We start from the raw sequence: 14,415 nt of genomic DNA, 5'->3' as shown, positions 1-14,415 counted from the left end.
GAAATAGGCAACCGGTTAATTAAAAAACCCCAGGACACATGAACAGAACAGTTCCTGAAGCCCTGACAAGGACTTCTCTCGAGAGCTCGAGCAGGTTTTTCATAGGACAGCCTAAACCTGGCGTCACCTTCAGGAACAGGTGGTACAAAAGGACCCTGGACTCTAAGCTCTTTGCTACTGTGTTCTTTCACTGTAGACTACTTTCTCCTGTAGAGTATAATTTTTTCCTACTTTTACTTGGCCCAAATTCACTCTTCAGAGCCTGTTTCTTTCCTGTCTTTAGTAAATGTGAAACATTATTACCTTCGCACTTGCCTCGACCAATTCTTTGTTCAGAACAGGAAGAACCTAGAAACCAACTCTCCAAGGAGATTCTAGCACCCTAAAACCTGGTAACATTATGATCCAATTTGGCACGGGGGAAAAAATGGTCTTGAGGTGCTTTGAGTTCTTCGTGACAGCAAAGGGCTGGGGTTTTATATACATGTTAACATTGTTATCATTGTGTCTTTCTCTGGTTTTAAGGCAACAGTTAAAGTCTAGATAGCAAATGTATTTAGATACATCTTCTAGGACCCCCTGGATTTAAATACTTTGTCCCTACAGTCAGCTGTGATATCTGACCCAGTGAGATAGGAGATCAGGGCATGGCAAAGCTGGTGGGGGAAATAGGCATGACCGGTTAATTAAAAAACCCCAGGACACATGAACAGAACAGTTCCTGAAGCCCTGACATGGACTTCTTTCGAGAGCTCGAGCAGGTTTTTCATAGGACAGCCTAAACCTGGTGTCACCTCCAGGAACAGGTGGTACAAAAGGACCCTGGACTCTAAGCTCTTTGCTACTGTGTTCTTTCACTGTAGACTACTTTCTCCTGTAGAGTATAATTTTTTCCTACTTTTACTTGGCCCAAATTCACTCTTCAGAGCCTGTTTCTTTCCTGTCTTTAGTAAATGTGAAACATTATTACCTTCGCACTTGCCTCGACCAATTCTTTGTTCAGAACAGGAAGAACCTAGAAACCAACTCTCCAAGGAGATTCTAGCACCCTAAAACCTGGTAACATTATGATCCAATTTGGCACGGGGGAAAAAATGGTCTTGAGGTGCTTTGAGTTCTTCGTGACAGCAAAGGGCTGGGGTTTTATTTACTGATATGCAAATGAAACCATTCTAGTCTGGGCACTGGCCTGGCACAGAGAATAAGTAGCTCTGGCCAGCAGCCTTTCCTTCTACCCTTGGTCCCTATGTCTCACCCACCCCTGGGTGCTGCCTGAGAGTGGGGCTCACTCACCTGCACACAGCATCCACAGCGCAGGCTGCATCTTTCACTCTGTGATCTGCTCCCTCTCTGCTCCAAGCCCAGCTGGTGGCCTAGCCAGCCCAAGGTCTCCGCAGTTCTCCTTGTTCTGTCCACTTCTGCCCAGCCTGGCCCCCGGACCCGCCCTCCTCTGGACTGGCACATGAACTCACCTGTGGGGTTGGGCTTGTGCTCCACCTACTGCTCTGAAGGTCCAAGAGGAGCCTTCCCTACGTACTCTGGGGCCAGTCATCTCCCTGCCTTCTCAGTGAGCAGGTGTACAAAGTCCTGGGCCTCACACTAAGGTGTGGGCCTCTCTCATAACTGACAGAAGCTGCTGCCGTATTATAAAAGGGTGGGATTCCAAGCTAGTGTTTCTTAAATACTTTGAGGCCCAACAGGACTTGATCTACTTCCATCCTCGTCCCAGTCCCCACACCCAGACAGACACACCTTTGCCGAGGGGATAGGAAGCCCCTTCCCTGAGAATTTATAATTTGGTTGGGAAATGGCAAATGTCCGAGTAAACAAAGAAGATAATCTTGGAGATAATGTGGCCACCCTATGGCAGTCTTTCAGGGACTGTCCAGGCTTTTAGCCCAAAAGTGTCATGTTCTGGGAACCACCTCAGACCCAAGCAAATTGAGACCCTGGTCACCCTACCTAAAGTGTGATAAATCTTGTGGGAAACTCTAGGAATAGCCACTGGTGTACTTTCTTCCATACATATTATATATCATGGTTATATATCTATGATTATATATTATACATCTATATAATATATAGTTATCTATATATTATATAGCTATAATAGAGATATTTTATATATAAGTATGTGTATCACTGTTTTATAATAGTTTAAAATTTTTTTTTCCACTTAGCAAAATATGTTAGTGTCTTTATGAAATATGTTCAGAACTATGGTAAATGCTGCTGACGAGTGCCATCCAACAGAAAAGAGGCTCATAAAAACACAAGGTTTTGTCTTCATCCACCTGATTCACCAGATCTGGTAACATGCGACTTGCAGCTCTTCCCCAAAGTCAAAACGACCAAGAAAGATGGATATTTGAATCAAATGAAGACATCAAGGCAGCCGTGACAACACAACTAAAAATACTTACAAAGGAGGACTTCCAGAGCTGCTTCAGAAAGTGGCAAGAACGTTGGGATAAGTAAATTCAAAGTAAGGAGGAGTATTCTGAGAGGCTTTAACTGCACTGTGTCTTTTACTGTAATAAATTTTAAAAAATATAAACAGTCACCGTATTTTTCAGACCTACTTCATATTGTACTGCAGCATATTTCATTGTGTGAGTTTGGGTAATTCACTTGTCCATATTCATATTAGGTTCTTGGTATTTAGCTTGTTGATTTCTTGTAGCTCTTTGTACATTAGGGAAACTTTTGGATGTGATAAGTATTGTAAATCCTTTCCCCATTATTTATTTGGGCTATGGATTCAGAATTTCCCACATAAATTATTTTATCAATACTTTGTGGCTACTACGTTTGTTTGGTTTTTGTTTTTGTTTTTTCTTTTTTTGGTAGTGGGAATCGAATTCAGGACATTGCCCTTGCCAGGCAGGCGTGGCACCACTGAGCTACACTAGGTTTGTTTGATGTACAAAAGCTATTGCATTTTACTCAGCCACCTTGTTGAGTTATTTTATTGTGTGTAATAATTGTTCAGCCCTAACACCTTATAATACTGTTGCCAAGTCATTCTTCCTACCCTACTGCCCTGAGGTCATCACTTCTCTGCTTTGCTCCTATCACTGACTCTGCAGGACCTAACAAGTGAAATCCAGCTCCTTAAATTGGCCTTTAAGGCATTCATGCATCTGTTCTACAACCTATCTTCCTATCTTCCAGAATGTGTAGCTTAGGCTTTGACTCAGTTATACGACTTTTCACACCCACAACTCTTACTACTTTCCTAGTCCAAAAATGTGTCCACATTGTCCCCTATGTAGTTCCTTTCCCCTGCTATATCAGCTATTATAATCCAACTTGTCCTTTAGAAGCCAGCCCACCATGTATTGCTGTTTCTTTCATGCAGCCTTTCCTGACTTTTTCCATCCAAAGGACTCTCTCCCTCCTCTGAATTCACACAGCGCTCCAGATCTCTTTTAGGCCCCTAACTTCATTCTGTCTGATGCATGGGTTATTTTTGACCTGTGTCTCGTCCCTCTTAATAAATGGTGAGCTCACTCATTCATTCAGCCAATTTCTAAGGATACTATTTGCTGGGCATTGTTCCATCTAGCTGAGAAGAAAGACAATTTTAAGGTATGCGTCTTATTAATTTTGGTCAAGTACTGTGCCTGATGCATAGTAAGTAATCATGTTCCTCTTAATAAATGCTGAGCTCACTCATTCATTCAGCCAATTTCTAAGGACACTATTTGCTGGGCATTGTTCCGTCTAGCTGAGAAGAAAGACAATTTTAAGCTATGCGTCTTATTAATTTTGGTCAAGTACTGTGCCTGATGCATAGTAAGTAATCAACAAATATTTGCAAATGGGTGGACCAGTTAGTGGACGGACAGAAGAATGAATAAAGGAGTAATTGTAAATGCGTAGGACAAGAGGGTGTGGGTTTTGTTTTGATAATAATGACGGAGACTGGAGTGTAGTGAGGCAGGATTGGTTATGATGAAGTTCAGGGAATTTCTGTCACCCAGGCTCGTCAGTTGTCTGTCACCAAGGGCTACGAGTGGAATACAGGTAGGGGATATGGAGGGGAAGCACAATTGCCCAGTTTACTGAGAAGAGATATTTCTGTTAAAGGAAATGTCATCCTAGGGTCATGCAATAACTGCCCTTTGATCACCACAGTGTTCCCTGTCCTCTGTCTGTCTATCTATCTATCTGTGGACCCTCCTTGTTCTACGTATTGGGCTTTTTTCTAGGCCTTTCTAAGATGCCAAGGAGCTGAGGTAAGTTCATTTACTCCCTCTGATCAGTGGATTTAGCTTGTCTTCTCGAAGAACTCTGAGTAGGCAGCCCCAGGAGGGAGGACGTGGAGAGCAGTCAGAGGAAACTGTCTCCTCTGGCCTCTTCATTCACAGAGGGTGAGTTTCTTCCAGCTCCACTGCTGAAGGTTAAGTGTCCAGGGAGCCAGGCAGGAGGGAAAGAGTTAAGGGAGGCCTGCTTTAGGAAGGTCCTGAGAGTTGCATTCCTTCCCGCCAGCCTGCAGGGCCAGAGGCTAAATTTAGAGAGTGGTTATTCTTGTTAGCAGCTGTCCTGCCCCTCAGAAAGGAAGCCGGGAGGAGAGGAATGAGTGCTGGGTCCCCTCTCACTGTTCGGAGCTTCTGGCCATTTCTTCTGGGACCTCAGCCCCAGGGTTGGACACACGGGCAGGCTGGTGGTGAGTGTGCTTCTCTCTCCTTCTGTCTCCAAGAGCCCCAACTCACTAGGAAAGGGGTGGCAGCTCTGCTGTGCCCAGTAGAAGCCCACTGGGATATCTGAGACCAGCTGCTGGGGACTCTGTGTGGCTTAACGGCACCTGAGCCAAAGGCCTTGACTCCCATGGCCTCCATTAGATCCACTGAGGAAGGCCAGAGCCACCTCTCTCTGTGGAGACAACAGGTGTGCACGTTGGTGTGTGTGTGCACCCAGGCAAACCCTGTAATTTCAACAGAAGATCTTTCTAGTCTGAGGAATTAATTATCCTTCAACCTCCTTTGCCATAGTGGAGACTGATTCCCCTCACTGCCTCCTTGCTGGCAACTGTGAAAGGAGCCAAGTTGTTCCTTCTTAAACACTGTATCTCTAGGGTGGCTGCTAACCCAGCCAGCATGAGGGTCTTGGTGTCCCGTTAACACCAGCTGGGCTGGGTCCTTTACCTGCTCAGGTACTAACATGTGGCAGCCTTCCCACTGTCATTCCCAAGGTGACATTAGGACACATCCTGTCACCCTACAAAGCTCTGGAACCTGACTCCCTAACCGTCTTTCCCCTGCCAAACTGACAGAGGCTGACAGGCCGTCATGGCGACCAGTGGAGACCCAGAGGAGGAGCAGGTGGTTCCGGGTGAGGAAGAGGAAGCTGATGTGAGGGCAGTGCAGGCCCGCTACCTCCGGAGCCCTTCACCCAGCCAGTAAGTGTGCACAGCCGAGCTCTCACAGCCCCAAAGGTGTGGCTACTGCAGAGGGTGCTGGGGGCACGGTGAGGAGTGGCCCCGGGGACACAGAGCCACTACCTATGCTCACTCATGCAGTAATGTGACTGAGTACTTCCAGGCATCCTCCCTTCTGGAGGAGGCAAAGAGACTAACAGCACCAGGCCGTGGCAAGTGCTAGGGGCCAGGCGACAGTGGGCCAGGGCAGGGAACCAGGGGTCTTGGAAGGGCCACAGGAAGCTTCCTGAAGGTGAGGGTGCTGGCCAGAGCCTCAGAGGATGACTAGGGATTTGGTGGGTCTTCTCTCAGGCTTGACTCTGAGGATTGGAGCTGGATGTGGGGGTGATAGGCCAGGGACTATAGGAAAAGGGACCAGGAAGGGGGAGACCCAGGCCCGGCCTTAATATGAAAATAATTTTGCTTCCATGATCAAACTGTTTCTGGGATCTAAGTCTGCCTGGGGAGAAGTAGCAGGGTGTCTACGGGTGGATAAACATCTTCCTGGACAGTTCTCTTTATTTTATGGCAAATAATTTAAAACTTCCTTTTCCATTAAAAACATTGAGATATAAGATGATGTAAAATTGGTGTGAATTTCTCAGAAAAACCATAAGGCTAAAGAAACCCATTCTCCCTTGTCTGCTAAAACATTAGGGCGTGTGTGCCTGCCCCGTCTTCTGCCCTCAGTGATAGCAGAGACCTGACTTCTAATCAGCACTCTGTCGCCGAATGGATGAGAAGAATTCTAAGTATCCACAATTCTGTTTGCTTTGTTTCCTCTGTTCTCCTGGAGACTTGCTGCCTCCTTCCCTTGGGGTTCCAGGGGCTACCTCGCTTCAGAAAGACTGGAGCCTGGGCCCTTTTCCCAGATGGAGCTCACAGACTTCTCCCTTGATATTCAGCTTACATTTCCACTTAGAAAAACTATCATGACTGAGACTTAAACTATATCCCTCACCTCTTGCATACCTGTGATAGGTTAGAGAGAGCTTTGTGTGCGGTTGGGGTGTGACAACTTTGTGTAGTAGGATAATACTAGCTGCCGTATCAAACAGGTACTGCTTTCTCACTGTAATAAGTTGCAAACCAGGTACTTGGGCAGAGATGCAGGAGGTGAGGCCCTTTCTGTCTCAGGGGTCCACAGTTTGGAAGCATGACTCCTAATGTTGTGGTGTTCATGGCATCAGGACAAAATGGCAGACAGCACAGAGAATCTCCTAGGAGGCTCTCAAAGGCCAGATCTGAAAATGGCCACTTCCCTCCCACTTATATTCCATTGTCTAGAATTCAGCAAGGCCAAGTTTTCTTGCAAGGGAGGATGGGAAATAGGGTCCATGGGAAAGGTCCTGGATGTCCCTGAAAGAGGACATCCATTTCTTAATGCAGCGCCTGAGCCACAATGCACCCCTCCAGGCAGTCTATCCGTGTTATCTTCTTCCCACTCACAGAGCACATTCACTGCCTCCCAAAAGAAACAAACCCAATGTGGCAACCACTGCATCTATAGTGTAAGGGCCAGGTGTCCAGGGGGTGCATCCTCTTCCTCAGGCACAACACCTTGTGTTCTGGCCAGGAAGAGGTTCCTTTCTCATCAAAGAGAAAGGGGAGATACAGCAGTCCTGTGATTCCTGGGCTTGTCTGTTCCACAGGTAGGGAATCTGCAGTTTGACCAGGATGTGGCTCTCTGAAAGAACTCTCTTATCTGTTGCTCTCTCTTGCCTCTGGCTCTTCTCTCTGGGCTTCTTTGCCTGTCATCCTTCATAGTCACCTTAAAGTCGAATGGCAGAGCATGTCTTCCTTGAAGGAGGAATAACTTTTGCGGACTGTGTTGCTCATGGAAATTTGGGAATCCCAGGGGAGTTTTAAAGCTTATACCATTCACAGCCTTTGAATGTGTGTGTTTGCGTGCATGTGTGCAGGGTAAATAGGGACTGAATCCTTGCAATGCACTGCAGTCCTAGCCTTCTTTTATTATTTTTGAGACAGGTTCTTGATAAGTTGCCTAGACTGGGATCAAATTTATGATCCTCCTGCCTCAGCCTCCCCGAGCTACCACATCCAGCTCCTAAAAGCTTTTAAAAATTTAGTTTCTTTTAAAAAGATGATCCCTTCAAAAATTCATAGGTTTCTGATCTATGTAGACCATGCTATCTCCTGGTGTTAGTAATCACAACTGAAGTTCTTCCTAGATATTATTTTTAAACTCTGATTCATGTCTTTCTTGTCTCAGCTTGATAACAGTTATCTTGAAAGGTTATCTGAAACTGTAAACTTGGGTGGAAAGTCTAGAATGTTGCAATTTGTGGTGTAATTTTAGAAATGTTTACAAGAGAATATATAACTAGTACATAGTTAAAAAGGAAAAGAAGTGAATAAAATACAATCAACCTAAAACAAGGAAGGAAAGAGGAAAGGAATACTGAAGAAGCATAACAAATAAGAAAAAAGTAGGACATAGGTTTAAACCTAAATGTATAAAAACTTAAACAGGCTGTTTCAATTAAAAGAGAAAGATTGTCAGACCCCAGTTTTTAGAGACACACCTTAAAAATACACAAAGGCCGATGAAGGAAAAAGAATTTATGTCACTGTTCCAGTTACTATTGCTCATACTTTCAAAGTTTAGAGTTGTAAAACAACCATGTTATCACGTTGGTAATTAGGCCCCTGGGCAAGCACGGGGTGGGGGTGGAGAGGGGTTAGCTGGGTTTCTAAATTGTCAGAGGCCTGGGTTGGAGGGATGTGACAGGCAGAGGCTGACTCACAGCAGGGGCTGCTGTCACAGAGGCAGCCTGGGCTGCGACTTGCTGGGCTCTTGGGCAGAGCTCTTAGAAGGGATGGTCTTTCCATGCTCTCATCCCATGTGGACCATCTGAGCTTTCTCAAAGTATAGATGCTAAACTCCACAAGTGTCACCCAAATGAACAAGACTGAAGAGCACCGATTTTTTATGATCTAGCTTCAGAAGTCACAGTGTCTTGTTTTCTGTACTCCATTGTCACAAGGTTTCCAGGGGAGGCCAAGTAGAGCACATCATCCCAACAGAGGAATATCAAAGTCTCATTGTAAAGGGGCAGTAGTGGAATGGGAAATATTGTGGATGCCTTTGGAAAATACAAGATTTTTACACTTACAAACACAAATGAAAACAAGCCAGTGAAGCTATATTGATAGCACTGATAGCATGCAAAGGAGAGTTTAAGATTTACTAGATATAAAGAGGTACATTTCACAGAGATTAAAGGTTCAATACAACAGGAAGACATGATCATGTTAAATATCTATGATCCAATAACAATTTCAAAAAGCAAAAATTGACATAACTGTAGAAAAAATTGAAGTCCACAATCTTAGTCAAATGTATTTTTAACAACAACAACAACAACAACAACAACAACAAAAATCATCCAGAATACAGGAATTTTGAATACAATAAACAAAATTAACCTAACTGACATTTTTAGAACATTTACTGAGCAACTGCAGGATATATATTCTTATTGCAGGCACATGGGATATTTACCAAAATACACATATACTGGGATAGGAACACATCAACAAATTTCTTTGGACCATTAAAAAAATTAGTAAGAACAGAAATAAATAAATAATAAATAAAATTCCAACCACAATTCAATACAACTCACAGTCATCAGAATACCTACAATTATAGATACTAGCAATGCAGGTGAGGGTGTAAAGTGAGAAGCACTCCTACTCACTGCCACGGAGAATGTACAACCGTCTGGAAGGATTTCACAGTGTCTACCAAAGCTGAACACACAGCAATCCTCTGACCCAGCAGGCTCATTCTTGATACACAGTGAGCAGAAGCAAGCATATAGGTGCACCAGAAGATAAGTGCTAGAAAGTTTTAGCCTCTAACAGCCATTAAGGATAAGTATATTCAAGCAACAGGATGAGCTGACCAATAACACTAGGCTAGATAAATAAAGTCTGGTGAATATTTTTGAAAATACTGCCCTACAGAATATGCAGTTAGTTAACTGTCTATCACTTTGGGGAGACTGAGCTTTTCAGATTATTGGTTGGGGAAGCAAACAGAGAGTACAAGCAGAGGTGGGCGTCACTGAAAGGGAAGGGAGAAAGCCTTAACATTAATCTGCTCCAGGACAAAAGGCTTTGTTAACAGGGCATCCCCGGGGTCATTCAGTCCTCAGCCCTTCCAGCAGCCTGTCCCCCTGTGCCTGAAAGATTCACAGGGGTCCAGGCTGAGTGTCCCTAAGGTGTGGCCCCACTCAGAGCAAGATTTCCCAGGGTTCTCAGGGATACTGCTGAATCCTGTGGATTTGGATATCCCTCTTGGTTTGTGTGTATTCCTGAACAATTGCTTCCTAAAAGCAGATCCCAAATCAACTAGCCTTTTCAGAAATCTTCAAGGAAGGTACACAGGTGGTGACAGTTCAGTGGCTACTCCTCCTGCAATGTCACCATGACATCTGAGGATTCGCATGACCAACCAATTAATCTTACTTAGTTACACAGAACTGGGTTAGAGTAGTCCAGACAAATGAATCCACAGTGTTTCAGACTGGGTGGAAGTATTTGCAAATCATGTATTTGATAAAGACCTTATATCTGGAATATACTTTTTAAAACTCTCAAAACCCCAATAATTAAGAAACAACTCAGTCTAATAAGCGACAAAAGACTTGCACACATACTTCACCAAAAAATACGTGGATAGCAACAAGACTATAAAAAGATACTCAAAATCCTCAGGCATCAGAGAAGTGCAGATTAAAGCAAAAGTGAGTTACCATTACATGTCTATTAGAATTAATAAAACTAAACAGACTGACCAAATGTTGGTGAGAATGTAAAATACCCAGAACAATCCTATATTGCTGGTGGGAACTGAAAAAGTGGTGCAACCACTTACAAACTGTCAATTTCTTATAAAGTTACACATATGTCTACCTAAAAATGTACCTGTGTCTATATGATTCAGATTTTCTAGATATTTATCCTAGCAGAATGAAAGCCTATCACTTAAAGCCTTGTACATGAATGTTAGTAGCCCAGAAAATACAATCAACCCAAATGTCTATCAACAAGTGGATGAATAAATACATAGTGGTATATTTACACACCAGAATATTATACAGCAATAAAAAGGAATGAAGTGTTGAGTCATATAACAACATAGGTAAATCTCAAAATAATTATGCCGAGAGAGAGCAGTCAGACAAAAAGAGTGCATACTATACTATTCCATTCACACGAAAGCTAGAAGATGCAAGCTCAAGCTCTTCTCTATAGTGCAGTGACAATGGGGTGGGTGGGGACAGGGTAGGGAGGGCTTACAGGTGGGCAAGAGGGAGCACTGTGAGAGGATGGCCAAGTCCCAATCCTGATTGTGGTGACGTCTTACAGATGACTTCACAGATGACGGACTGTATATTTCAAATATGAGCATTTTATGTCAATTATGCCTCAACCAAAGCTGTTTTTCAAAATCATGGCGGGGGGAGGACCCACCAGGAAAAGCCTCTTGTCTGAGGCAGCATGGCTCTGTGAAAAGAACTTCCCTGGTGTAGTTGAGCCAGAAGCCGAGGTGAGATCTGCTCTCTGGTTCATTAGCCAGCAGAGCTTGCATATTTCTTATCCTAACATCACAATTCTAGATTTACCCAGGGGCAGAGATTGAACAAGACACTATATGTATGAAGGAATATTAGATATTTGATAAGTGGTAGTTCTCCCTGCATTTTTGTCCACAGAAAAATATCTGACAAGCAATTCTTTTCAGTGACTCATGACATCAAGAAAGTACGTCACCAGAGTTCACTCACACTAGGGAGGCCGCTGCCTCTCCCGTTTTGCTGTCAGTGGGTGCTGTGTTCTCAGTAACAGAGCACTGCTTACTGCTCTCGGCCCCCTCCTGAACAAGCCTCTTTGTACTTGGTAAGCGCCTGAAGTTCCATCCCTGTTGTTTTATCTCTTTAGCTAAAGGTCCGCATCTTCCTAAAATGAAGTGACATACTAAGCCAGCAAATACCTTAGCTCTTGAACTAGTTTCCCAGGGCACCTGTAACTTAGAAACATAAATTGATGGTTTGGGAAGCCAGAAGTCCAAACCCAAGGTAGCAGCAAAGCCACACTCCCTCCAAAGCCCTACGGGAAGCTTCCTTCCTGGTCTCTTCCCAGGTTCTGGCTACTGGCATTTCTTGCCTATGGCAGCATTTGTCCTGTCTCTGTCTTCCTCCCTTCTTTCCTTTTCTTATATGGACACTTGTCATTGGCTTTAGAGTCCATCCTAATCCAGGGTGATCTCATCTCAGGATATTTAACTTGATCACATCAGCAATGATACTTCTATTTTTAAAGAGTTACATACACAGGCTCTGGGAATCCCACCTTTTTGAAGGGCCACCTCTCAACCCACTACAACCTTAGGTGGAGCTGCTGGTTGATATAATTGTACTCTTTCCAGTGGAATGAAGACCGGGCCTCGTGGAACTTCACCCAGGGCTCCCAGTAGCCACTGCCAACCAAGCAAATTAGTTCGGAGATGAAGCTTAATATCTCATGCCTCATCTATAAAATCTCATCCTAGGGTGAATTAAGAGCCTGGGAAAAGTGCACAGACTGCGGGTAAGAGGGCCAAATTTTCATTTCTGCACTAGCCTCATAGCATCAGTTCAAACCTCAGCTTAATGAGTCATTCTCTCTGTCAGAAAACTCAGTAGGAAAATAGCTCAAGAGTCATTCATCTCCCAACCAGGCCAGACCAATGATGGCGAACCTTTTAGAGTTTTCAGTGATATCAAACAGCCCACTGTGGCCCATATGCCTTAGGGTTACCACCATTGCCCTTCTTGAGTTAACCCTGAAATGGAAAATCTAGCTGGGTGTGGTAGTGCATGCCTATAATCCCAGCACTCCCGGGAGGCTGAGGCAGGAGGATTAGAAATTCAAGCCCATTCTGAGCAATTTAGTGACTTAGCAAGACCCTGTCTCAAAATTGCATTTTTTTTTAAGGCAGGGAATGTGGGTCAATGAGAATGCCTGGGTTTAATCCCCAATACTGCACAAGAAAAGAAACATGTGAAACCCTCTGTTCAGTGGGGCACTTTGGCAAGAGCTTCTACCTTCCCCATAACCCAATAAATGAAACCTGATCCATAGGGGTACTCCATGCAAAGCCACCGCTGACTATCCCTTTCTTAGCCACTTCCAGGTGTCTCCTTTCCAAAGCAGAAGCAAAATCTTCTTCATCCTTTGGATCCTGAGTTGAAGAATTGTTTGTTTGTTTGTTTGTTTTGTTTTCTGTTTCTTTCTTTTATTTTTTAAAGTCAAAGTCCATTTCTTGCTTTGGCTTTTCAGATCTGAACTTTTCAGGTCTTTGCAGCACTTTGGGACTCCTTGGCCACCTGGCCAGGCCTTTTCCCTCCACCTCTGTGGGGCTCCTGGGAAGCAGGCTGATCGCCTCCCCTCTCCTATGAAGCCCCACGTGGGATCCTAGTGGTGGAGGGTGGGGTAGGAGTGAGCCTCAAGCCTCATTTGTGTGTCCTTATTGTGCCTCTTTTGGGAGCTTTACCCTGTCCTCCATCTATCCTTTCCCGTTTCCATTCCCTTCTTGAAGATTTTTCTGCCTCTCTCTTTTGCTAAACCCACTGGAGGCAGCTTGCTAAAAATCATTTTTTCCCCTTCCTGACTTCTCTCCTTTCTCAGTGCCTATGCATGGCCACTTCCTCTGACGTGAACACTTAGAAGTTAGAAGGAGCTCAGATCTCCATTTCATTTCCAAGGGACTCCTTGACAGGCAGAGATCAGCCTGTGGGAGGCTGGTGGGGAGACCCCAGTTCTGCTCCATTCCTTGTCCATGTCTGGACAGTGTGGCAAGGGACTTAAGGTGGCAGCTTTCAAACTTTGCTATCTGTAATCTGCAGTAGGACAGACCATTTATGCCTCAATTTGGGCACATATACAGGGGTGTATAGATTATAAAAAATTTCCCCAAATAATCTGACGTGAACACTTAGAAGTTAGAAGGAGATCAGATCTCCATTTCATTTCCGAGGGACTCCTTGACAGGCAGAGATCAGCCTGTGGTAGGCTGGTGGGGAGACCCCAATTCTGCTCCATTCCTTGTCCATGTCTGGACAGTGTGGCAAAGGACTTAAGGTGGCAGCTTTCAAACTTTGCTATCTGTAATCTGCAGTAGGACAGATCATTTATGCCTCAATTTGGGCACATATACAGGGGTGTATAGATTATAAAAAATTTCCCCAAATACACTTGTCAGTCCCCATTCCTCCCTCCCTCCCTTCCTTCCTTGCTTCTTTTCTTCCCATCCTTCTTTCCTCCTTCCTTCCTTCCTTTCCCAGACACTGGTCACAACCCATTGAATTGATTCCATTATGCACTAATGAATCACAGTCTGCAATTTCACAAAGCCCAGGTTCGCCAGATGCTGTGCTGTCTCCTGGTCTTGGTTAGGAAGTTCATCAAATCCACCTTTATTGTTTCTTGTTCAATTCACCCTCAAGGCTTTTTAGCTGCTGCTTCCTGATCCTGTGATGAGGTATATATCGATCCTGGATCCTCTTTTTTCCTGCCTGTCTTTTGTCAACAGCCAGCCCTTGCTGCTTTCTAATCAGGATGTGAGTGTCATCTCACTCCATCTCAGGGACACTGCCTGGGGCACAGACGTGGTCATAAATCAAAACCTCCCTGGGGCTGCCATCTTACTGACCTTGGAAATACCAACAGACTTAGTTGCTCAAGTCTCTCCTGACTCCCTCCTTTACTTCTCTGCCATTCTGCTTCTTGCAGAAAACCGGAATCCTCTCAGGTCTCACTGGAGTCCTCTTAGGTCTTACCCCTTTTATTAGACTTAATAAACCATGTCTATGTCAAACCAGTTTTATGACTATTAGGCTTACATCTCCCTTCACTGACTCATAAAAATATTTGTAATCTACATCCCTCGTTCCACACTGTGTAACACAGAGCATCCAAGG

The 14,415-nt window shown here is 44.4% G+C and overlaps 2 protein-coding genes across 2 annotated transcripts in view; one reads left to right on the top strand and one right to left on the bottom strand.

The window, feature by feature from the left end:
• Positions 1–1,422, bottom strand: part of Gpa33 (glycoprotein A33) — a 29,771-nt gene extending 28,349 nt beyond the window's left edge. Inside the window, exon 1 of the mRNA XM_010633941.1 lies at positions 1,294–1,422. Coding sequence (XP_010632243.1) covers positions 1,294–1,324 — 31 coding nt within the window. The 5' untranslated portion in view covers positions 1,325–1,422. The remainder of the gene's footprint in view (positions 1–1,293) is intronic.
• A 3,140-nt stretch (positions 1,423–4,562) lies between these two features.
• Positions 4,563–14,415, top strand: part of Dusp27 (dual specificity phosphatase 27, atypical) — a 33,826-nt gene continuing 23,973 nt past the window's right edge. The window contains exons 1-2 of the mRNA XM_010633943.2: positions 4,563–4,672; positions 5,279–5,404. Coding sequence (XP_010632245.1) covers positions 5,295–5,404 — 110 coding nt within the window. The 5' untranslated portion in view covers positions 4,563–4,672; positions 5,279–5,294. The remainder of the gene's footprint in view (positions 4,673–5,278; positions 5,405–14,415) is intronic.

This window comes from Fukomys damarensis, unplaced genomic scaffold (assembly GCF_012274545.1).
Source record: "Fukomys damarensis isolate Sample0158 unplaced genomic scaffold, DMR_v1.0_HiC HiC_scaffold_19, whole genome shotgun sequence".
In the NCBI taxonomy this organism is placed as follows: domain Eukaryota; kingdom Metazoa; phylum Chordata; class Mammalia; order Rodentia; family Bathyergidae; genus Fukomys; species Fukomys damarensis.
Note: the sequence above shows the minus strand (reverse complement) of the source record. Positions and strands in the feature narration are given on the sequence as shown.